This window comes from Hippoglossus hippoglossus, chromosome 3, assembly GCF_009819705.1.
Source record: "Hippoglossus hippoglossus isolate fHipHip1 chromosome 3, fHipHip1.pri, whole genome shotgun sequence".
Classification (NCBI taxonomy): Eukaryota; Metazoa; Chordata; class Actinopteri; order Pleuronectiformes; family Pleuronectidae; genus Hippoglossus; species Hippoglossus hippoglossus.
Genome location: NC_047153.1, coordinates 26,360,037 through 26,385,742, shown reverse-complemented (window position 1 = coordinate 26,385,742; position 25,706 = coordinate 26,360,037). Strand labels below are relative to the sequence as shown.

The 25,706-nt window shown below is 42.7% G+C and overlaps 1 protein-coding gene across 1 annotated transcript; it reads left to right on the top strand.

Moving 5' to 3' along the window:
* The first annotated feature begins 24,198 nt into the window (after nucleotides 1-24,198).
* Nucleotides 24,199-25,276, top strand: LOC117759362 (chitin-binding lectin 1-like). The gene is made up of 3 exons (XM_034581433.1): nucleotides 24,199-24,276; nucleotides 24,707-25,150; nucleotides 25,249-25,276. The coding sequence occupies exons 1-3, from the start codon at nucleotides 24,206-24,208 to the stop codon at nucleotides 25,274-25,276; spliced, it is 543 nt and encodes a 180-aa protein (XP_034437324.1). The 5' UTR covers nucleotides 24,199-24,205.
* The last annotated feature ends 430 nt before the right edge of the window (nucleotides 25,277-25,706 follow it).

Below are 25,706 nucleotides of genomic sequence, written 5' to 3'. Positions count from 1 at the left end.
GATGTATGCTCACTGTAACTGAGACTACACACACACATAAAGTGTAATAGAATGCATGAGCTCCGTTCTTGACTTTAACAGTTAACACAGATGACAGTTCCACGTTCTATTTGCCGTTCACCATATATCAGCTGGGATTTGATTGTAAAGTATGATTCCTGTACTTATTCTGCAAATCTGTCTGCATTGTTTCAGCTTGTCATAGCGCTCTGGTGTGTTTATGCTTCTCCCCATTGTACCAGCATACACCTGCTCCCTCCCACTATCTTTATTACACAAAATATTAATGTATTGCAGGGCGGTGGCTGGCATTTTTATTGAATTATTTACAAGGGAAAATAATGACAGTGGGATCTCCGCACTAAACAAATAAATAAATCAGATCTCTAATCAAATCCGGGGATGATGTATGTGGAGCAGGATGTTATTAGGTTAGGTGATAGGTGTCAGCGCTCACAATGCCAGCAGAGGAAGAGTGCATGGGTTTGTACACAGGAAACAATTGGAGTTTACCTCCGTTATTTATTATTATTATGATTATTTTCTGTTTTGACGTCTAATTCTGTCTCTCAGGCAATCAGATGACATGAAGATTGGGGAGTTGGGAAATTTTATTTGATTGGAACTGAGCACAGTGCAGAGACTCAGAAAAGGAAAACAAAGTTTCTTTTTTGTCAATGATCATCTTTTATTTTGACATTGAACGATGTAACAAAAAGTCAGATTTGAATTTCTAATTGTTTAAAGACATAATTTTTCATTTTTATCAATTCCAAACACCCTACGGACAAAATGTCACAACACCGACCTTTATTGATGGCTTTGATAAGTGTGATTTATGTCCTGGAATACATGCAATATAAATGTTTTAAACAGTTGTTTTTGAGAAGTTGTAGAGGTGACTGAGAAAGGTTGTAGAGTTCAATGTTGATAAATCTGAGACAAGGAGAAAGAGAGGAGACGGGAACCAGTGTGGATTTGTCTTTGATTGTGAGTCCTAATCACTTATTTCACTCTGTCTCTGTCTGTGTGTGCTCCCACAAAGTAAACTGAGGCTGCAGATGACTTTCACTCTGCCTCCTCTAAGGATTCATTTCATGTGGGAGCTGAAACGTTGCACTGGACACTTCTATACTGGCCATTTTCCTCCAATCTGTCCCCAGAACAAGATGATGATGCTGTCATCGAGTGTTACATTGTTTCCACTTACACAGAGGATGTCAGTTGAGTCGGTGATCCTTCAATCTGGCTAGGACCACATTCACGATCACATCGCTAAAAGAATGTGGACACGTGTGGCCCAGACCACCTCTGAATGTGGTCTGGCGAGATCGGATCTGAGTGCATTCACACCTGTACTTAGAGCTGTCTAGCTAGTTAGGGTTAGGGTTAGGTAACTAAAACAGTCGGTTAAGGAGAGTTTGTGGTCATGGGAAATAAATGTAAGGGGATGTGAAGTCCAGTCCTCTGCATCACACTCGTGCGAGATAATACCCAGTCCCTCATTACCTTTACTTTCTGCCTCACTTCAAACAGGACATACTACTTTTGGCTTTGGGACTGAACATTACTGATTCAGAGTAGAATCATTGAAACATAATTTAAATCTTATAGACACTGGGCTGCTTTGTCAGCAGCGTTCAGTTCAGTGTGTGTGTGAATGGGTGAATGTGACTTGGTCTAAAGCACTTAAAGAGGTGGTTAGGACTAGAAATGTGCCATATAAATGCAATCCATTAACAATTTACCAGAAACGATCCAAACCATGGTTCCTGCAGTCAAAACACAGGTTTTAGGAAAAGCTCTAGCGTTCCTGACTCTCACTCACAGTTTTGGAGAGATGAAGGTGACTATTTGTCTAATGTTCTTTCAGCACCAGCTCTGCTCTCTGTTGATTTAAAGCAGGGTGTTTAAGCAGCCCAGATTCTTGTAGATGTGGTAATTACACAGCAGAACCTCAAGGGACAGAACAAATTAGGTCACCAAACTGAATTTAATGGTATCAGGCACATTTTTTCAACCATAAGAGTGTGTCACAACCAGGAATATATTTATAAAGGAAACACAACTTGTTCATTCCTTAATAATGCAATGAAGTAACAAAACATGAAAACCTTTTTCCTTCTTTTTTTGTGCACCTACTTGTCCAATTGACATTTGGGCCCTTTTTTGCCATAGCGGTCTTTCACAATGGGATAATTCCCCATAATGGAGGCATTAATAAGTGCATGAAGGAGGTGAGGAGGTCAATGGACAATTAACTTCATTTGACATTGAATGGACAATATCTCTAAATGCATTTACAGATGTACGGCAGCTAGACTAGCTGGAATAAAAGGAATTCAAATTAGACCACTGTTCACAGTTGAAGCCTATTATCCCAATGCACCACAGATAAAGAAAGAGAGTGAGATATAGTCAGTGTGTGTGCCTGAGCGAAAGAGAGCGCAAGAGAGGAAGAGAAAGAGGACAAGGCCACAAATTGAGTGAAACAAGTTAAAAGCCATTGGTTGAAAAAAAAAGTCCACACCCCTCTCAAAAAATGACCTCAGGTGAAAATTTCCCCCCATTTTATGGTTTTCACAATGAGGCATTATCAGCGAGAGAAGGGCATAAGGCGGGGAAAGTGAGATGAGGAAGAGTGTGTAATAGTGAGGGAGGGATCTCCATTGATATATCCATCCAAACTGGAGGGTCTGGAACTGACAGGGCCCAAGAGAAGCTTCTGCACAGAGGCTGGGAGAGATAAGGGGGTCATTATTCCCCAAACTTGAGTAATCCCTCTGCAGCAAAACCCTGGTCTTCCCCAATGGTTATGACTCTTATCTGTGTGGAGGATAGGGGAAGAAGAAAGAGAGAAAAGCATTTATGGACCTTATATAATCATCTTGAAAGTACATATTTGTATAGATATTTATACCATATGTTGGAAACATTGGGTATATCATATTTGCTGCATGCTGTTTTCCCAATTAGTTAAAAAAACATAAATTAATAAATAGCATTTAAGAGAGATGGCTAACATGTGCAGCACATTAAAGTAATGGTGATTATTAGGCCGCTTTGCATATGTATTATAAATACTGCAACTATTACTTGTAAAATAGTCAGTTCCTTCTTAAGTATCACTCTCTTATTTCAAAATTAGTGATATTATTTTGTAATCCATATAAAAAGACAAAATATGTTGTTTTTCTATGCCGTCAAGATACATTTTCTGATCTGAAGACTCTGACGCCCGCAATCATTTGGGCTTTCCAAAAACTACTATACTAAGTAAAACCATTGCATAATGTAATCTGGTTAAGGTGAAGTTAAGTTTGTGCACAAATACCAAATACCACTTCCTCATGTTAAGGGAAAAATCATAGTTAGCATACCATAATTTGGGTAAAGATACCAATTCCATTATGGTTAAGGGAGCATCATGCCGTAAAGAACATTTACTATTGGAAACAGATAGTGATCTCCTGTGCTAAAAGTCAATATTTTGTTGACCCATCCATCCACCCACCCCCTCCTCTTTCTAAGCAAGTCCTCAAACTGTATAGATTACTCATACCCACCTTGGCATATTATCCACAGCAGCTTACCAGCGGCAGGCATACCGGCCCTTTGACGTTTAATTAACATTCATTATGGAGGGTTAGTTAAGTTCAGGCACGAGGACCTTTGTCATCATGGTTGACATGACAAATATTAAGTTAATGGAATGGTCCTGGTTTTTCAGAGGAAAAGACCTGTTTTCAGTGTTCTGCCGACTCATCCATTCCAAACTCCTCTTAACATGGACTCTCTTGCTCTATATACTACATCACCCAATTTGTTTCTTATCATAATTGCTACAGAGTTCATCTTTTGAAACCTTAGTATGGGTCATAATGACCTGGTTGCACAGACAACCTTTTATAGATGGATAGTTGGTCTGTAAAGGTCCACCGCTGTGACCCAGACTAACATGTCTTAACGACTGCCTGACTGATTACCATGATGTAATCCCAGAAAAATATTTTTGGGGCATTATCTGAAACAAGTTCTGCTTACAGTCACCACAACCTTGTAGTCTAACAAGCAGCTACTTTATGGTTTAGAGATGTTTACTGTTGTTAGCAGTTAGCTCAGCCATACCCTGACACTCTGCAATGGCCCATCTTCCATATATACATATTATATTTTTAGCATGTACAGAATTCTATGACACAGAATAACGACATATACAACAAGCCAAGTTCCAAACTATGTGGGAATAGCAAGACCAACGGACTCCCCCCGAATCTACCCTGAACTAAATGACAGAATAATTTGACATTGATTTTCAAAATGACTCACATGAGCCATTTCTTATGTGGCGCCTTGGGGCACAAATTTCCTACTTTCATTAGAACCACAACCAGAGCCTCCTACTAAAGGGTAGATTATGGGTTAAAACTGCATTATTACATTTTGTTTGGGTCAAACATTCCTTAATAGAGGTATGGATAGCCATGATTAGAAAATATTTGCAATGTTTTTCCCAAAAGTAATCGTAAAAAAAAAAGGCAACAAAAGTCATGCGAAAGCTTAGTTTGGTTCGGATTCACTTTCTTTGACTGACACCGTGTATTCTACATAAAAGTTTTGCAATTTCTCATATACAAGATATCAATCTGCCTCTATCTCTGCCTGCTCAGTGACCACCTCGGGAATAGTCTGCCTCTGTCCCCGACTGTAGTCAATGAGTTAGCCGGCTGCAGATCAGAATCAAGGGCAGCCAGGCGGAAAATGGCTACAAGGGCCATGCGGACAGTGGCGAATGAACAGCAGAAGATCATTTTCACAGGGGCCCTAAAAATTAACTGTGCTGTGCCGTTAACTCAATCACCTAAAATGCTGCATGGTTAAGTTCCAGCATTGGCGCTTCACTGCTGTCCAGTTGGTATTTGATGAGCATTGGGTTTTTTGATTGACGCCAAATTGCACCTCAGCTGTTGTTCGAGAGCTCAAGCATCCAGTTATGTTGTGAGCCATATGTACGTGACACATCTTCAATTACTGTCCTGGAGCCACTTCATTCAAAAGCAGAGAGCAGGCAGAATGTTGAGCAGATAATAAAAATAAAATTCTCCATGAACACAGTATCTCAAAGTGGACGTTTCTTCTTGGATACTCGGTGCTGAGCTCAGTGGCTCTTGCAGAGAAGGACACCTATGCATTGTGGAACAGTCCAAGTCAATCAGTAGTTTCTCCTTGGAGAGAGAGGATGTACAGCTGTATCCTGAAGTTGAACACAGACAAAACCACCACAAACTTTCTGTAATTTCTCATCATGTCTATCTCTTTTTTTGTCTCTGGTGGGTAAACAGAAAGAAAAAACAGAAAGAGAAGTAACACACAAGGAGAAAAGAAACCAGCAACACTGTCAGTTAATTTTCAGATCTGGTAATCTTCCAAGTTCATTAACAAAAGCTTGTGTCTGACTTGCTGTGGCTTTTGTACGCACATAGAAGTTGTTGTGATACACCACAATGAATAAGTGATAAGCTGTTTGGGTAATTTGCGAAGTGACACAACTTTTATTATTTACACCGCTAACGCTGATGGGAGGGGGGGCGTTGTGGATAACAATGAGTGAATGTGACAGGATTGTGTGGGTGGAATCCACTTAGAACTATTACAATCAAGTTTCATTTACATGAGCCATCGACAACCTTCAAGTGACTTTGAGGGGCTGCGTTTGGGAAAAGCGGACATGGTATTACAGAGCATACTGATGCATTTATAATGGGGGCAGGCAGCAGAGCCTAATGCTGACTAGCTCGGCAGAAGAGAGGGAAAAAAATGCTCCAAATGGAAAGAGATCAATTCCCCCCTACTTCGCACCGCGTGATGGATTTGACATTCATCACTGCCCTGTCAACTAATGCATTTGGTTTTATATTACACCTGAGATTTTTTTTTCCTCCCTCTCTTTTCTTTTATGGCTTCATGAAGCCAGATTAAAATGGTGTGAATTAATTTTTCGGCAAGGAACATGAAGCCAAGGAAATTTTGATTTTAGAGAGTGATGAAGTATTTTATTTTAAGAAGAGTGATATTGGAGGCCAAGGGGAGCAGGAAGTAATTTTCACATGGCAAGGATGTCTACTGTTATTGTTATTTATTTATTATTTCTAAGACCTCCCATCTCAAGGAGGTCCATACAGTGCATAAAACATTAAATATAAATGTGTTCGCGATAGTACGACTGTAAAATCCTGCAAGGACTATTTTTAGACTATTTAGAATTAAACAATTCTTTGATCTTGAATACAACCAGCCTCCAGAATACAATGATACCTTGAGTCCCTCCTACGTGAAGTTCTATTATGTTTGTATCAAGGTAGGTATTAATCCCATGGGGGTTTTGGTGGTGGGTTTCATTATACAACTCCCACTTTGGCATTTTTTTGCAAAAGTGTTAATTTAAGCAATGATGCATCCATGTGGGGGGATCTTGGCACAACGATACACAGATCATCTGAAAATGTAGAGCAGACTTCATCCCAGAAGAGGCTCCGGAAAACTCCTCGGAGAAGAACGGAGCACTGGAATCAAAAAATAAGACGAGCAGTGCTCAGTCTTTTTCCGTATCTGCAAACCGCTGCAAGTGCGGCTCTATTTCCAACCTCACCACTTTCTGTGGCCTGCAGACATGTGGGAGAAATTAAATCCTGGAAAAATGACTTGCAACAGTGTGTGCATTTTAAAGAAGGATTTACTCACCATATACTACTAAAGAAAGACATAATTCATTCACAAATATTTGGGCAAACATGTTTTGTTAGCGTTGTGGTGGATGTGTGGTTTCCTCCTGATATTTTTTATTTTATGACTGAAATAAATCCCTCAAATGTATGTTTCAGATTCAGTGTCCTTGATATCATTTTATCCGTCTCAATCTTTAAGGAAAAATGCATTTGCAGGACTTTTCCTCCTCCTAACACTGGGGGGAGCTGTTACATTATTACCTCAGACGAGGGACACGGATGGAAACACAGTGGAAGTGAAGTGAGACAGTTGATGCTTGACAACAGTCGGCTGTAAACTGAAGCTTGTGATTTAGGTGTGTGCATGCACTTTAAATATGTTTTACCATTTATTTTGTGTTTTGCTTTCTTTTGGTTTATTTATTTATTTGTTTCTTTATTTTGATGTGTTGTATTTATATCTTCCCACCTTCAGACATAACTGTCCCAACGTGCCCTGACAATTTTTTTCTGGAACAGATGAGTCCAAACTGGTGTGTGGATCAGTTCCAGCAGATAGATACCTCGACTGCTCGGAATGCCCTTTGCAGATTATGATTATTATGATTAGAGTTTGTCGAGTGTAAACAACTTCCTCTGATAAACAGTCCTCACGAACGCTCATCTCTCTTCCCCTGACACGCTCCTCTTGCTCCCCCGTTCTCCCAGTAATTCTCACGCCACCCAATTTATATCAAAAGAGACATTTGATGTCTTTGGTAGAAAACACAAAGCACACAGTTTGTCACATTAACGTAAGAAAAAGGAGGAGACATGTTGCTTGTTGAACACTGGGGGAATTAAAAACATTTTTATATAGCAACTTCTTTAAATCACATCAAATTTTCTAAAGAAGAAATGCAGATTATTGCCATCGGAATTTAGTGTGCTTTCCTTTTTCCAATTCTCTCTGACAGTGCAGTTGTTGCCTTTGGTGTGTCACAGCTGATGGTTTGTGTATCACACACAGAATCCATGCTACAGTGTAGATGAGCTCCTTCTGCAGCAGCTATGTATATGGTGTAGATGTAATTTCAATGACACAGCAACTTTCTGCAGGCAATTAGCCGGGGACAAGGAGCACGGAGGAGCCTCACCTCCTTGTAGGCACGCTGTCTGCCTCCCTGTCCTCTCCTTTTTACTCCCTGACAGAGCGCTGTGTCGCCTGGCAGAGCATGAGAGAGTCGGTGGCACTCCTAATTCTTTTTGTTTTCTATCAAGGTTACATCGGTGAAAGAGTCTTTAAAGCTGGCTGAAGTTGTACATAGATCACATTTTCATTTTAATTATTGATCTCTAGACCTAGAGTCTTGATAAAAAGATATAAAATGTCAGAGCAGATGGATGATGTCTTTACTTGTGCTTAGCTAATACACGTAATATACAAACACCTGTTCACATTGCTCTCGTCCCATAGGTTGGTGTAAATATGCACTAATTTAGGTGACCTATTTTATTTTAATGATGGATGAGTTAATTGGGCAATTAACTAAATAACAGGTGTCCGTAATTGCCTGATGCTTTTGAGACTGGGGCTCTATAAAGCAGCGCAGTCCATATATAGCTTGATGGACGGACCTGTTCATTAACGTGCTGCAGTGTTAAAAAGGCAGGGAGCCTCCACACACCACGAGGTGTAATGATATAAAACTAGATGTACGAGGGCTGATAGAGGTTTTCAGATTCTTTACTGAAGTAATAGTGCATTCATGTAAAATATTTAATTAAAAACAAAGACCTGCATTTAAAATCAATCATGAACTGCTTAGATTTTACACATCAAAGTTTGATCACAGTATCTGGGGGCCGCTGCTGAACAAACAAACACACACACAGACACACATATATATATAAAAAGTTGTAGGAAGACTTTGGTGAGTTAAACAAAATCTAATAATTTGAGGCTCATCACAGGAGTCAGCGTAGCTTGGGGCTGAAAACTACAAATTTGGAATTGGGGAAAAAAATAGGGATGTGGCGTAAGTATAGAAGTGAGTTGAGCAGACCTCCGTAGCCCGCTCCTCAGCACTGCTCGAGGCTACAGGCTATATTCACTATTGCTTTTATATGCACCTGAATCTCCAACTCGCAGCACTCAACTTGCATCATGGGTAATATAGGGGCCAGGAAAAAGAAAAGCGTGGCCAAAAACAGATGTTGGCGTCTATATCCAGTGTTGGTTCTGATGCGTTTTAAATCTTACTATCCCTCTTTTCACAATTACCTTCTCCAAGGAGGTTTTTTTTCCCCTGTCAATTTATTAGTTGGCTGTTTGTAAACTAGATTAATCAAATTCTACTTGTCAGATTACCACGGAACTTGGTATGGGTTATGGAAGAAGCTATTACATTTTGGTGTGGATCCGTATCACGCCCGGGCTACACCGGCTGTGGTTTCATTTCCCCGCACATGTTAACAGATTAGAGCTGCCACACCGGCTGCGGCTCAGCCACTGTACAGCCGCTGAAGGGACGCTGCTCTTCTAGAGATTTGACGTCTCAGTTTTCTTTTCCGTGTTCCCGCAATTCACAGCAGAAGTGATTGTGAAAATGATCTTTCAGCACAGTTTCAATGTTTATCCGTGTAATATTAAAAGTTGACGTTAAGAACTTCAGGTAATGGGCAGTATAGTCTCTCTCTCTCTCACACGCACGCACGCACGCACGCACACACACACACACACACCCATTTATTATTATTTTCAGGGTAAACCCTATGTAAAGACATAGTGCTGGTACAAGCAACTCCACTGCAAAACCGCGGCTGAACCGCAGCGGGTGTGGTGCGGCCGATTCAGGATTTTTCTTTAAAAAAATTTGGTTTTCCCAGAGAATAATTCTTGGATTTTAATAATCAGTTTATATAATATGATGCAATGTTCTGCAATGAATAAATGGTAAAATGATCTAAATGGTCTGTATTTATAGTTGCTTTTCTAGTCTTGATGACCACTCAAAGTGCTTTACAGTACAGTTTATTGCCATTCACCCATTCACACACACATTCATACAGTGCATCTATGGGCAGCACTTTCTCTACGAGGGGCCTTTCAGGGTTCAGCATCTTACCTAAGGACACTTCTGAACTACCCCTCAGCCACAGCCGAATAAACAACCCAGTAGTATATAAAGTATTTAATACTGGCTTCACCATGAGCAGCTATTACAGGGCTGCTTACCTATTTATGAATTAACAGTAATGTCAAGCTACTAAAAAATAGAAACAAACATTACATTACATAAACAATACATATATTGTTCTATATTTATATTATCTTTATAGAAGTAAAGGGGCTTGATAGTTGGGGACCCAAGGCAGCTGCCAACCTTAACTAACGACAACGTTCCTCTCAATGTAAATACTGCAGGTTTGGAGCCACAGTTTCACAGTACTGTGTATATTTTCGTGTCAAAGGTTTTTGTGTGAGGTACAAAGTTTCTTACTAAAATGTAGTTTAAAAGTAAGTATAAAGCAGTATAAAATAGAAATACTTCAGCACAAGTACTGTACTTCAGTAAATGTGGATTAACCTTCCAGCAGTGCATGTTTACAACAAAATAAATTATTTCCTTCTCATGATGTGAAATTTCACAGATGTTCTGATGGAGTGACATAGAAAGAGAGGATAAACGCTGCTGCTGATGTCTCAGGTAATAGCAGGACATTGTCAGTGCTGAGAGCTTTTCTGAATGTGTAGCTCTCAGTGCGTCATAAGCATTCAGCTGCTTTGAAGGAGAAAGTAAATGAAAGAGGAGATGCACAGCGCTCCTCAAAGCTTTCATTCCAATTGTAAGTAAAAATATTCTTTTTTATCTCTGTCTGAAAACAACAGGAAGATACGATTCATATTAGGACCTGTCAAACACAATAACAGCAGCTTTTATATTGTATTATTGCACCCATGATACCGCATTATCTCCACCTGAATTTATGATCGGTCTCTGACAATAATTTAGCAATTTGATAAAGTACTATTCCTTTTTTGATAACAACATTTAGAGTATTCAAAGAAGAAGCAAAGTCATTTGTAGCTTTTTTGGTAAATCAGTGTAAACTTGTGACAGTGGATTTCTAAAAGAAAACGCTGTGAGGCTTTCGTTCTGTGTGAAGTGTCTGAAAAATGATTGTGAAGAACAGCAGGAAAGATCAAATGCAAAAAAAAAATAAAGGAGAAGGAGGAAGGGTAGAAATGAGTAGATATGTAAGCCTGACAGAACAACTTATCAGTGTGGAATAGTGAATGGAAAATTAAAATGCATCGGATCATGAGAGAAACCCTGTGAAGTCAGGAAATGGATGAAGATGCTAAATCCAGTGCTAATAAATATTCAGTGTAATGTTTATATCTGATGTGAATACCTTTTTCAGTGATAAGCAAGATTAAATGACTTTTTTCTAAATAATTAATACTGAAGACGTCTTTGCGAAAAAAGAGCAATCACTGGTGTCATTTTCCAAAATATTGAAATGGATGGATGGATTTTTAAGAGCACATGAATGTGTCAGTGTTGCAGATTCAACTAATGATCTGCAACATTTTTAAAAACTCACCATCCCCTTTATGCATCACAGTGATTCACAGTGATTCTCATTCATGAAAGATTTTAATTTGCAGTTGTAAATACAGAGACATATTGAGGGGGTGGGGGGGATGGGGTTCTTTTGAACAGGAAGCTGCATGTTTAAAATGTCTAATATATTCTAAATCAAATACTTGAGAATTGTAAAGTTATAAAATCAGTTTTGATGTGATCACAACAATGAGCACAAAAGTGAAAAAGCAATAGAGGTGGTAATGAGGTCACATGTTTCTCCTTTTAATGTGTTCACATCAACAACGTAGCCCAGCAGCAGAGACGTGCTGAGCTTTTAGGGGTAAAACAACTTGAATTAGGATGTTGTGCGGTTGGTGCGGGTGAAAAATAACATGATTGTGTGAGTATATTTATTTTTTTGTACCTTCCTCTCCCCAACGGCCAAGCTGCCTTTGTGCCTGATGGAATGTTATTAAATCGGTGTGTGGTCACACAGCCTACGGTCCGTAACGCTTAATTTGTGTGTTTTTCTTCCTCTCACCCTTGCCTTTGTTAGCCCACCACTGACCTTTCTTCATAGCCTTGAGTCAGTGTAAGGCGTGCTGCAGGCCGACAGGAAACGCTGTCTTCATGGCTCTCTACCCTCTGTCGAAAAATGTCATCCTATAACACAAACAAGTACTAATGACCTACGGCGAACCACATTCATTTGGCACTCAAAAACAATGACTCAAATATGTGCTGACTAAAAGCCTTGTAAAATGCTTTATGATTATAATTATGAGGATGATTAATCGTAACATGAGGCAACATGAAGTGAGATAAGTTGTATTTGGTCCCTGATTCATACATAACTGCCAGAGACAAAGAATACAATATACTGTATCTCATACCATATGTCAATCTGAATATAGACACAAACAAAAGAACCTATTTTACAGGCTGTTCAAGGCAGAAATGCTGCATCTTTGTTCTGCTGCCTTTTTGCCAGGGATGGAGGTCGTCACAGGGTCGAACTAACATCTGTGTAAAAGGTAGCGTTGGGTTGGCAGGACAGACACTGGCACTTTAATGTTACACGTCACTCCGTACGGGGACCCTAGAGGCCCCTGAGTTGAGACACAGCTATTATTTATGTCACCCATGACTGTTTGCACAACCCTAACTACAAATCTTTTATTGTAGGTTTGACGACAATGGTCCTTAATCTTAAGGGCGTACTTTCTTGAACCAAGACCACGATCTTTTCCTAAACCTGCCCAAACTGCCTGCTGGCGCCATTACCTCTTTGAAAAACTGTTTCGTCACTGAAACAAAATGGATCCTGGGATAGGTTTGGCTTGAATGAAAGGACAAATTTAAAGGACCCTTCCAAATGGGACAGTGTAGCCACGCAGCTGTGAAGCAATCGCTCCTCAAATGCAGCCTCCGAAGGATGCAGCCCCTGATTTGAGACACAATCAATGATGATGACTGGTTTCAAGCAGGAAACAAACAGCAGTCTCCTGTGTCAAAGTCTTGTGTTTGGTCGACCCAGCCTTTACCTCGACCTCCTCCTGACAGGCACATTCTTGCACTTATAAGTCACCTGATTTCCTCCTTTGCTCCAGTCAAAATTTCTATGGCTGCTAGAGGTTGCCTATCAATACAATTTAAGTATGGGTCATAATAAGCTGCGTGCACAGTTTACCGATAGGACACTTTCATTCGGCCACGTTACGCTGTGGTTCTATGGATGACAATACTGAGTCTACTTTTTAGTCTGTTATTCCACCATTTTGGCTCAGATAGAAATATCTTAGCAACTGTTAATGTGTATTATCATGAAATACACTTTTAATAGGTGACAGATACAGTAAAAGTAGCCAGTGCAGCACTTATTCTGGTGCAGTTTAATGCAACTATTTCTTCAGCTGTTTTGTACTTGACTTTTAACAGTTGATGAAGGACTGTATGGGGTGAAGTTGTTACTTAGACCAGGCAAATACATAACCTACATTTAGGTTGACTGTGCAGTCACATGAAGTATATAAATCAAATGTCCTATAGAACAGAACATATATATATATATATATATATATAATGTAATTGGATTCAATAAATTAATGAATGATCAACTTAACCAGAGCTAATTTCGTATTTACGCTTTCAGTTTATTCATGAAAAATGTACATATTATATTTATGATATGAAAGTATTGATAATGATATGTGACAGTAAATAGATAATTACTGTCTATTTAAACACATAAGCATTTCAGGCCCTGCCCATTAAACCAATAAACTATTACATTGATCGCATTCCCATCAATATTCAATCAGGACCATCATAAAGCGTTTCTCAACACACATTATTATAAAGAGTCAGTTGTTTTATGTTTTTTTTTAAACTAATTTATTAACTTTATGGTGATGCTTTTAAAATGTGCTGATAAATCAACAGCGATTCCTCACTGTATTAGTCCATAATTTATCCATACATCCATCCATAATACCCTGCATTCATTCATTCCTTTTATACATTTACTGCATAGCATTCAGGGTCATGCAGTTTATCAGCCCACACATTAATACAGACTGTATTAACATGCATTAATATTTCACAACACAGAAGAGTAATATAGCTAATTAGAGTAGAAATGCAACTAAATCGTCCTCCACAGAGGAAATGAACATTACCAGAATAAATGCTGCAATAATGCTTCATCGTTGCTGAGACGCGTCATTTGGTGATTTGTTGGAAAGCCATGAATTCCAGCACCTGGACAAAAAACTGCTGAGTCGTATTGATCAAAGTCCCCAGAGATGAGGTTGTTTTTGTATGGGGCAGCAGTGATTGTACCGATTGACCCTCTAAAAACGTACTGATCGGAGTTGCTTGATCTCCTCACTGATCTTCTTCTTGTTCGGTAATGGCGCGCTCGCCTTTAAGGACCCTTGAGGGAAAAGCCCTAATGACCTTTTGATTTTAGTCTAGACTTTGGAGATGCAAAAATGGCTGTATGTTAAGATCTGAGCTTAGGACTCTGCTTTGTTGAGGATTAAAAGTTCTGTGATATAACCAAAGGTACTCAATAAAATTACAAAATCAATTCCAACAGTCCCAGGGACCAAAGACAATGGCCCTGATGTGGTCTTATATATCGTGTGATGAGAAGGGATGTTTCATGTAGATGGCAGACTCACTGTGATGTACATAGAGAGACAAAGACCCTCTAAAGCTTCTGTAAACTGCACATGTCTAAAAGAGAACGACGGAACAAAGTATTTTTCTCTTCAATTCAAGCTGCCTTGACCTTGACCTATCATAATGTAGGTGAGCGAGACAAACTATTTTGTATGGTGGCTGAGATGTCCCACACAAGTGCACTAATGGAAAACACTATTGCAAAAGCCACAACGATGTTGACAATGAAATGAAAACAGTAACTTACTGCAGTCAAGTGAGCCATTGTGTGTGAAAATCTGGACAAGCCAGTCGCTGTTTCAAAATCTGATGTTTGACTATTTGAGGTGTTACGGTACAAGTGCTAGGAGCCTCAAATAGGAAGAACACAAATATCTTTAATTTTACCTTTTAGACTTTTGCAATTGTGTTTTAGATTAATGCGCTTGTGTTATATGTCTCAGCCACTGTAATTTTGTACCCATTATTGCTGAAGCTAATTGTAAGGCCAGTACACATTTTTTCCACTGAATGATGTGATCCATATGACAGCATTTGTTACCTAAATAAGTGTAGTGACACAATGGAGCTGCACAAGTGTGACCCAAAGCCTCATCTTGTTGTTGGATGAATTTAAAGCCCCAAATTACTTAAAGCTGTGTGGTCATTTTCTCATATTACTCATAAAAAAGCATATTTAGGTGTAAACAAAAAAGCACACACTTGACTAATTAAACAACTCTACTTGTTTGCACTATAGTTAAAGATCGCAGGCCATGTTCTGTTTTCTCTGTGTTATAAAAGATACATTTTTACAGTTTCAAGGCTCCATCCAACAAACAGTAATTGACGTCCTGAAACAGTAAAAATATTTTTACTCTTACACAAATTTGTTCCAGACTCACTTTTTAGGTTTGCTGTATTTCACCACTTATGTTGAAGTGTTTGTTTTTGTGCTGCAGTTTTCGGGTGCATGTGTAATTGACAGGTTCTTTCCACGGAGGTGTTGAGTTCATTGTTAGGATTCAGGCGAGGTGAAGTTTTGGGAGGGCTGTTTTCAGAACCTGGGGCAATCATACAGATCTGATTTATTGATGTCGGCAAGAGTGTAAACAAGACCAGGAGTCTACAGTTATTCTCACTTTGAAGCCTCACCCAGGTGCCTTAAAACTAAATGCTAACATGCTGCTGTTTAGCAAGTATAACGCTCACTTTGTTCACTGTCATAGTTAAGCATGTTAGCATGCTAATATTTGCCAATTGGCACTAAACACAAACCACAGCTGAGGCTGGTGCTGGGAATGTCATTAGTTTTACAGGTATTTGGTCATTAATGAAAGTACTGTGGACAAACTGAAGACGTCAGATTACCAAAGACGTCATGGTTCATCCTTTGGGGAACTTAAATGCCAATACCAAATCCCATGGAAGTCTTACCAGTAAGTGATGTATTTACTTTTGAAATTAAAATGCCAACCTCAGGCGATTTCATCTTAGTTAGTTCATTCATCATCTGAGGACCATGAATATGTTATAAAAATACCGACCCACTAATGAGAAATTACAGTCTGGACCGATGTTTTATATTAATGGTACATGGTATCTTGCCCAGGAACAGATTATTTTGATAAACGTGTGAACCCAGATCTATTATGATAACTAATCCTGGACAAAGAGTGGTGACTTACAGGTGACTTAGTAAGAGCTTTACTGAAAACGTAATTTGCAGTTCACATAACAAAGTTTTTGGACTGTCAAAGGATTGTCACACATAATGACACACTGCACAGCACACAATACTCAGGACACTACTGCAGGCATATGGTGAAATGACTATGCTGAATGTGAAACCAGAATCTGCTTTTGTGAAATAAAGAGCAGCTTTACAGAAACTCAAGAGTGTGAGACTGACTGACATGCTCAGAAGCTCACAGAGCCTGACGGGAACAAATTTCCCTGAAACGGTGGTAGAGTTCAACAAAACATGTCTTGGAACCTAATGTTGCTCTCTTATGATATGTGGTCAGTGGAATGAAGTTGGGTCTACCTGTGTCTTTATAGACTATACTGTGTGAAGGTGTCAACGAATGTCCCCACATCTTCTATCAACAATGGCTTGGTACTGATGGTAAAAGTTAAAATTATTAAATTACAAGTTCACTCCTGCCAGTTTCCACCCAGAGGAAAGATGGCTGCCCGAATGATGAATGATTGAGCTTCTGTACATCTGATTTTCGAGGATCCAGCACTCATCCAAAAAATTATACAGTATATTTCTTTACTCATGTATTACTGTGAAACGTTGTTTGAAAGGCGCTAATTCAATTTGTTCTATTTGTTAAGCAGTGAGGCTAGCAGTAGAATTTAATTAGACCAATTTTAAACATAATAGTATCTAATAATATCTCATACAAAGCGGCAAGCCTGGAAATATTTTTGGTATACAGAACCACTTATTGAATACAATGAGACATTTTATTTTAATTTTCTGGGAATTCACATCAGAGAGGCAGTAAATATGGACTGTCTGCATGAATGAAGTGTGAAGGATGGCTTCAGAAATGAATATCCAAATCATCACTTCATTTGCCACTTAACAATGGCCAGACATCACAAATAACATTTGAACTATAGAACAATTTTCCTCAAGAATTACACAAATATTTTACTGTAATTTACTAGGCTGTGCTAAGTTCACATGGTACCCATCAGAACTAATGCACAGCTACAGAATATATCTGAAGAACAAATGAAATTCCCATCAGCATCAGTAGATCTTTGTCTTCAGTGCTAGTTAGCAGATATTAGCATGTTAAAATGCTAAACTGAGAAAATTAAACTGTCAAATGTTACTCTTGTTAAACATTTAAGCATTACCCTTTTAAATATTGAAATATTTTGCCTTTATTGACAGGACAGGAGAGGTGAGGTCACAGGTGTACTAATTTTGCATTTGCATAGTGGGCATGTTAGCATGCTAATGTTAGCATTCTGCTCAAAGCACTTCTACGTACAACCTCATGGAACCACTGGTCTGGTCTTTCAATGTTTCATATTGTCTTGAAGGACAGCACAGTGGTGTAGTGATAAGCACTATCGCCTCACTGTGGTGAGTAGATAATGAGTGAATTTTCGTTTTTGGGTGAACCATACCTTTAACATAGTTGCTAACACTATTCAACTGATTGCATTAAATGCAGATGAATGGAGAACCTTCAATACCTAGGCACTAACTCTAATTAAGCTGATGTGAAAAAACTTCTTGGCAATTTAGATATACATAGCCACAAGGTGTAGTGTAATGCTGTGTTTACACTTTTGTCACACTCTCTTATAAATCCTTTCAGGTGTCTCCTTTCATTCATTTCTCCACAATATCCTTTGACCTCCAGTATAGCCGGTTGCATCTGCAGGTTTTAACAGCTCCTACATCTGAACAAACAGAACCTCCCCACAGGTCACTACTGACAGACATGTTGTGTCAAATCATTAGGAAAAGAACTGATGTTGTGACTTTGGTCATTAGAAAGAAAGCCCACTTATGTGGCCTTTGAGGCTAAATGAACTGTGCTGAGCCCAACAAGGGAGAAATGGCTGCACAGAAAAAAGGCTAGTCGAGAAAGATATGGCAGAAAAAAAGCTGTAGAGAAACAAATAATATCCACAAAATCTTAGAAATCACTGATCTTCAGAGTTGTTAGTTTCACTCACAAAACTGATTTTAAACATTGATAAGAAAACAACAAGCAAAAAAATATTCAATGGTACAACTGGATAACTAGAAGTGTAAACTGAAGCAGAGGTGGTAAAACACATGGATAACATGTTAGATGAAACCGTGTGTCAGGCATTTACCTCTTTTTAATGTTGCATCCAATGAGATGGCCTGATTCCTCCCCTATACCATTGTATGGTCAAATTAGATGGCTTAATGTAAAGGTCTGTTCTCAACTGTGTTTCTTGCCCTATAGCAGATGCACTTCTAAAGATCTGATTTGGAATTGTGCATACCTCGCTTTTCCATGCAAAACACGAAGGAGCCAGGATATGGTAACATGTACTAGGTGTCAGGGAACCTCTGTTCAGTGGTTTCACTTCCTGAAATGATCCTTCAGATAACCAAAACTATACAACTGAAGGCTGTCATGTACCAACCAGTCCAGCAAAACAAACAAAAAAACATGATTTTTGTTTGAAAGTCAGGGTTTTTATTTGCCCCAAACATGCTAAACAATACAAACGATAAACTTTAAAGGGGACATAGCATGCCCATTTTACCACAAGTTGATATGGTTCCTTGGGGTCTTAATGAAATGTCTGTAACATACTTTGGTCAAAATACCACAAGGATCATTTAAAACAGCACCCTTTTTACCCTGTATAAAACAGCCCTCCACAGAGTGACCTGTTTTGAGTGCCTGTTCCTTTAAATGCTAATGAGCCAGCTCCCCCCTCCCCCCCATGATTTTAAACGATATAAATTACATATTTTATATGATATAAATTATCAAATATGCATCCCATACTTTGTATTCCCCTTCTGTTGTCCTGGAGTTTTAATTTTCCCAATCACATAATTAAATGTCCCCCTCTGCCCATCCACTACAAGCACACAAGCAGACAGACAGAGAGAGAAAGAGAGGGGTGGGGGGGGCTATGAAGACCATCATTTACCCCCGAACCCCGACATTCAACGGGTACAACAACAAGCGGAGAAAGCAGAATCGCGGGCTGACCTTATATATACAGTCTATGGGGCTGACCAGCGGAGAAATGCACGTCCCGTGTGAACAGCCAGGCGGCTGCGCGCTTGAGAACGGCGCTGCGCTGCCTCGCAGTGGCGCTTCCGCGTCCGGTGTTAACCCGGCGTAACTACTGTAACCCGGCGTACAGTAGTGCTGAACACTGCGGAAGTCTTCCACACTGTTGGCTGTGTGGCGCTGACACAAATTCCAGCTCACGCATGGGAGAGCGAGCGGTCGCGCCCGAGCAACTGCTGCAGCCTCCCAGTCCCAACGATCCAGACAAATGCCACATGTGAGTGAATCGCGGGCTGACCAGCGGAGAAATGCTCGTCCCGTGTGAACAGCCAGGCGGCTGCGTGCTTGGGAACGGCGCTGCGCTGCCTCGCAGCCTTGCTGCCTCCGGTGTAAACCCGGCATAACGAGTGTGGGGGGACGGGGACGGGGGGCCAAGACCATGTAGGGAGACTTCCAGTGCCTTGTTACGACACAAAACCCAGGAAGCTCAATCGAGTCGCTCAAGCATGACGTTTCTGACTTAGAGGAACCAGAGTTTTTGGGTTGGTAGACATGCCAGATACCCACATTAACGTGTAGAAGCACTAACAAAGTGGAATTTGCATGCTATGTCCCCTTTAACAACAAAGCTTATAAAAGAGGTCAACATAATTTAACTTTACTCAAGATAAAAACTGAACCAATAACTAAACAAACAGATTATAAATTATACTATTTTTGGAGAAAATTATTATACAAGTCATATCTAAGAACACAATAGCAACTTATTAACAATAAATAATTGGTTATAAATAAACAACACTATCATAAAACACATTTAAACATTTTGTGTAAATGTGTCTTACATCGCCCACAAATCTAGCCACATAAAAAAACATGGGCTTTCCTTAATGAGGAAAGTTCAAGCTCCACCTCTGTACCTTCAACATGCCAGTGTGCCATTTATGATCGACTGGAAAGATGTCACGTGAAAAGACATGCATAAAAAACATGAGTGATAAATAATCACATACAGTACATCATCAGAATAAGCATGTGTATGTTGATCCATATTTACTTTACTAATAATGAACTCCTAATAGTGTCACTAAATTATGACATTATTATACATTATGGGAATTTTGTTATCATCAATCAATTAAATGATTTAATATTTTGTTGGATAACATTTGCTTGCAATAAATGCATCAAGCTTATGAGTCAATCACTGGATAAAGGTCCAGTGACTGATGTCGGCTGATTTCCTCCGGGCAAAGTGCCTGTTGGACCGGGATATTGTCCGTGTACAGTGTGCCGTTTAACCCGGCGTCATGTAACATCCTGATAACTGTACAGCAGTAAGTGTTTTATCATCATCACATATCTGTGTGATGAAAATACACTTGCATGTACTGTACAGTAAATTCCCAGGCTATAAGTAGCTTGTAGCCAAGTTATAGCTTATGTCTATTGTCAATGTGTCCATACGTGTGTCATGTTATTGTGGACTGGTTTTATTCATATGCTTTTGTGTGTGACTGTTTTGTGTGCTGCTACTGTCTTTTGTGCCTGCCTAACGTTGCTGGTTGTCTTAATGTCTTTTCAGAATGGAATACCATCCAACTTTCCGTCTCATGCCTTCGAGCAACACGCTCACCCTCAAGGCCTCAGCTGCTGCGCTGGCGGTCTCCACAGCCAACCGCAGGGCCACCGAGGCATGCGCTGTGAAGAGACCAGAGGTGGTGAGGGAGGAGGCCAAGGCCCGCATCCTCCAGGCCGGAGGAGACCCCGAGTTCTGGCAGCTGGTGTTCAGTGAGAGCCAGCTCCAGTTTGGCCAGTACCGGGGTCAAACATTCAAGTGGCTCCTCAGCCACGATGTGGGCTACGCCTGTGGGATCCTGGTGTCCCACATACAGGAGAGGGAAGCCGGGGACACCTCCCAGTCGCCTCTCGGCGTCCATAAAGATGCCCTGGCCTCTTATGCTAAACTGTTCCCGGAGATGGGCCAGTTGATCCAGTGGCGTCGGATGCCTGAGGGGTCTGTGTCAGTGAGGGGCATGGACCAGGCATTGTTGGGGTTCGGAGCGCACGCCCACATGTCGCTCCGAGCCATGTACGAGGCCACCAGCACCGAGTGTCAAATGTAAGTATTGCGGCTGCAGGTGCAGTTGATGATTCGATCTGACACGTGTTGACATGCGACTTTGTTCCTTTTCCTGTCTGCAGCTACTTGCAGTGGCTACGCAAAAAGGAGGTGAACGTGGGGTCGCTGATGCACACTGCAAAGGTCTACATACTGGGCCAGGACAAAGAGGGGCGAGCAGCAGGGCCATCGGCTGCTGCTCCTCCTCCTCCAGCTGCTCCTTCGGCTCAGCAGAGATCTTCACGGCCTGCACCGAGTAAGGCCTGCCCGCCCGCCTGTCTGACAGCCTGCCTGCCCGCCTGCCTGATAGCCTGTCTGTCTGTCTGCCTGCCTGTCTGTCGATCTGTCTGTAGCTAATGAGTAGTGTGTTCACATATCAAGAGGCACATTCATTTGTCCTCCTCTGCACAAACGCAGGTGCGGCATCTGTGGCCCCTACGTCAGAGTTGCCTGACGACGTCGTCCTCGCTGCTGCCATGGAGGTTGACACTCTGCGTGAGTGTTTTTGCCTTTAAACATCGTTGGTACTATATATATATATATATGTATGTCAGTGTGACAACTTGAGTGTGTATTTTACAGTTTCCCGGGCTGGACCCACCCGGGCTGTACCCCTGGTGCCTGCGGTCCACCAACCTGTGGGCGATGCACCGGATGAGCTTCATCCCCCACTGCTGGTCACCAGCGCACAGGTAAAAGTGCGACACGTGTGCAGACTAGTGTGTGTTTGTCAATATCGTCTGCTGCTTGAGTTTAATCTGGATATGTCTATATATTGTCTGTGCAGCTTCTGCCCAAGGGCTGGAGGCAGACGCTGCCGGTGGAACAGCAGAACTGGGTGGGCCAGGCTCTGTTCACCAGTGGCACGGGCAAGCAGCCCGTCCTCACCAGCAAGCTGCGCCTCTGGTGGACCCCTCCAGGAGCCCGGCTCCTGTACACTCAGATCCCCTCTGCCCACGCCTTCTGCCACTGCCGGTTCTTCCTGTGGGCGCCCTACAGGATGTGGGCCTACAAGCTGGCGTGCCCCAACTGCGGGCGGCAACTGACCGGTGCTGGGCTCTACAGGACCGTCCGTCATGTGCTCGACATCGACGGCTGGTACTACATGGGCACAGAGTACCTGGAATGCAGCAGTTCCTGCAAGCGGAAGTACGCAGCGTGGGCCCAAGACATCGTTGGTCAGCTGGACCTGGCTCACCAGGCTCAGTTCCAAGCTGTCCTGACATACAAGTAAGCTGCAATGTTAAAGCCTGTGTGTGTGTGTGTGTGTGTTTCTCAGCTGACAGTAGTCCCCTCTTGTGCCTTTGCAGGTTGTCTTGCGACAAGAGGGTCATGGGGATGATGAAGGTGCGCACTTTGGGCAACAGTGCGTCTCGCCTCCGTGCCGCTCTGGTGGAGCAGCACACCAAGGACTGGTTGGTGCGGACCCTGCGCTACCTGTCGGTCCACGAGCAGCTCCATGTGCCTGGCGTGGCTCCGCGGCTGGTGACAGTGCCGCCAATGAAGCCAGTCCCCAACGTGCCCTGGCTTATTTCCGTGTACGCCAGGGAGGCCCTCGGCCGTCGAGACAAAAGCCAGGGTCATGTCCGTCTTTGGGGACATCCTGAAAATGGACTCCACCAAGAAGGCAAGCTTGTGAATGAAAATACACACACAATAAATAAATGAAAGAATACATGGTATTATAAGTGAGAAACACACACACACACACACGTGATGTGCTCTGGTTCTCCTTTTCAGATGACTAAGAAGCTTGTGGGTGACGCTGCAGGGACGGCCGCCTGGGCCTCCAACGTGGGCAACGAGCACGGGCAGGTGCTCATGTCCGTCCTCACCGAGTCCGAGGGGGACGGGCTGGTGCCGCGTTACCGAGAAGCCGGAAAGGCCCCTCCTTGGTAGTCGGACGCTGCAAGGTAAAGGATACAGCCACAGCAACAACAGGCCACTTGATTTATCCAACCAAAACAAATGTCGTCTTCTTCTTCTGCTGCTTTTGTTAGACGGCGGAAATGTTCGGCGAGTGGGAGCAGCTGGTGGTGAGGTTGGACGTGTGGCACCTGATGCGTCGCTTTGCCAGGGGCGTCACCACCGACAGCCACCTGCTGTACGGCGTGTTCATGTTGCGGCTGTCGTTTGCCATCTTCGAGTGGGACAGCGGAGACGTGACCCGCCTGGAAGAGGCCAAGCAGTCCCGCCTAGATCCCACGTCCAGAGAGCTGGCCCGTCACTGCCGCCGACGCACCAGGGGCGCGGAGGAGACGGAGCGGCTCATTTAGGAGTTGCTGGACAACATGGGCGTCCCTCTCATCGACCGGGCCAAGACGGAGGACATCTGGAGCACACAGCGTCGCCATCTCCACTGCATCCAGGACCCGCCGGGAGTGGAGCTCTACGCTGGTGGAGAACTTCACGCATCCTGGGGAGTACACAGGTATACATATGTATATATAACATAGGTGTAATGCGCTGAGGCTTTTGCGGGCCAGAAACCCCATTTCTTTTTTCTCTTTAACTCAGGGGAGCTCATCGGGGTGGAGTACCTGTACTCCCAGACAGGCGACGGCGCTCTGCAGCAGGAAATGGCCCGTAATCCCGACGCAGCGGATGGGATGGAAGAGGAGTGGGACGATGAGGAGGAGGAGGATGATGAGGAGGACGAGGACGAGGGCTTTCAAGAGGAGCTGCCTGGGATCCAGTCCATATTGCGGGACAGGCCTCATCGCCCGCCCGTTGCGGAGGAGGAAGTAAGCCTTGTCGAGTCAGCCGAGGGAGGGAGGGAGGGAGGGAGGGAGGGAGGGGCCATTTGCTGCGCGTATTAAATGCTTGACCTCTGTCTGTTGCAGGAGGTACTTGGTCCAGATGGACACGGTGGGTACCAGCACGCCGTCCATCTGGCCCAGGCGTTCGTGGAGCTGTGTGACCACCTGTACGTGACGCAGGGGCAGGTGAGGCAGATAGCAGAAGCTCTGGCAGAAGCTGTCAGACAGGGACAAGGCCCCTATCTCCTTCCCCCCCACGCCACCAGAAGCAGCTGACCAAGGGCCGCTTCAAAAGCCGCTGATCCAAGACAACCCACACGCCCGGCGTGGACAGCGTGACGCGGTAAATTCACTTTATAGTCTTTTGTTCACATTCTTCCATTTGTATATTTTTTATTATGTATGCGATAGATGGTGCTTTATGTGACTACCGTCTGTAACGCGGGACACGTCTCTCTCTCTGTGTGTGCAGTTCGTATCTCGGGCAGGGCGCGGGAGCTGCACAGTTCCCGGATGCCAGCAGGTTGCTGGAGGCCGTCTTTTCGGAGCTGTGCAGCATACACCAGGAGGGCCGTACCTCGCCAACAGGGCTCTGCTGCAGGAGCCTCTGCGGCCTGAGCGGCCTCTGGCGCTCTCTCTCCCAGAGGACGCCTCTGGCCAGGCTGTCAAGCGCAGAGGGCCCCCGGCACCGCCGCTATTTAACATCCTCGCCGCCTCCGCAGCCCACGCCGTCGCCTCCACCTCTGCAGCCCAGGCTGTCGCCTCCACCACTGCAGCCCACGCTGTCACCTCCGCCTCTGCAGCCCACACCGTCGCCTCCACCTCTGCAGCCCAGGCTGTCACCTCCACCACTGCAGCCCACGCTGTCACCTCCGCCACTGCCGTGCCCAGATCAACCGCCTGGCAGAGGAAGGTCCGGGAGGAAGAGCAGCGGCGGGCCAAGGAGATCGGCCTTCCCACCAAGAGCAGGAAAAGATGCGAACACTTCACCTGTAAGCGCTGTGGCCACCCAAAGACCAGAGAATACGGCCACAGGGAGAAGGAGGTGTGTTTGAGTATTTGCCTTTTTCCTTTCTGTGTTTTCTTCATATCCTGTGTGTTTCTCGCACCGGAATGACTCTCGTCTCTTTCCTTGTTATTCAGGAGGAAACAGAAGAGCCTACGAGAATGACGACGGCAACCGAGCTTCCGTGTGTGTGTTGTCGTTGTTTATGAATAAAAATACTTATTTCTTTACACTCTTCTCAGACTGCTCATTTCACATCTTGCCCATGTGTTGTTGCGATTTTTCATCATATAGGCTCCAGTAGGTGTGTAAAATGTAGGTGAAAGGGATGTAGTTGCATTACAGCTTTATTTATTTATACTACTATAAATACTATAAATATATATATATATATACACTATAATATATACAACTTAATATTTTGCTTTATTTACGCCCATCACAGAGTTAAACATAAGGGCTTAATATATCCTCCTCTATTTCTTTATTTATGCTTTATACGTTTATCTAGAGTCGAATAACAGTTTATCTTCCGTCAGGGGCACGAACGGATGCTGAGGGAGGGAGGGAGCGAGCGAGTCCTCCCCTGTTAGTC

Bases quoted from the DNA above. Each gene is read 5' to 3' on its own strand.
- LOC117759362 (XM_034581433.1), top strand. From the start codon at position 24,206: ATGGACACGGTGGGTACCAGCACGCCGTCCATCTGGCCCAGGCGTTCG. The intron at 24,277-24,706 runs GTGACGCAGGGG...GCTCTGCTGCAG, and splicing joins AGCTGTGTGACCACCTGTAC to GAGCCTCTGCGGCCTGAGCG. The intron at 25,151-25,248 runs GTGTGTTTGAGT...CTTGTTATTCAG, and splicing joins ACGGCCACAGGGAGAAGGAG to GAGGAAACAGAAGAGCCTAC.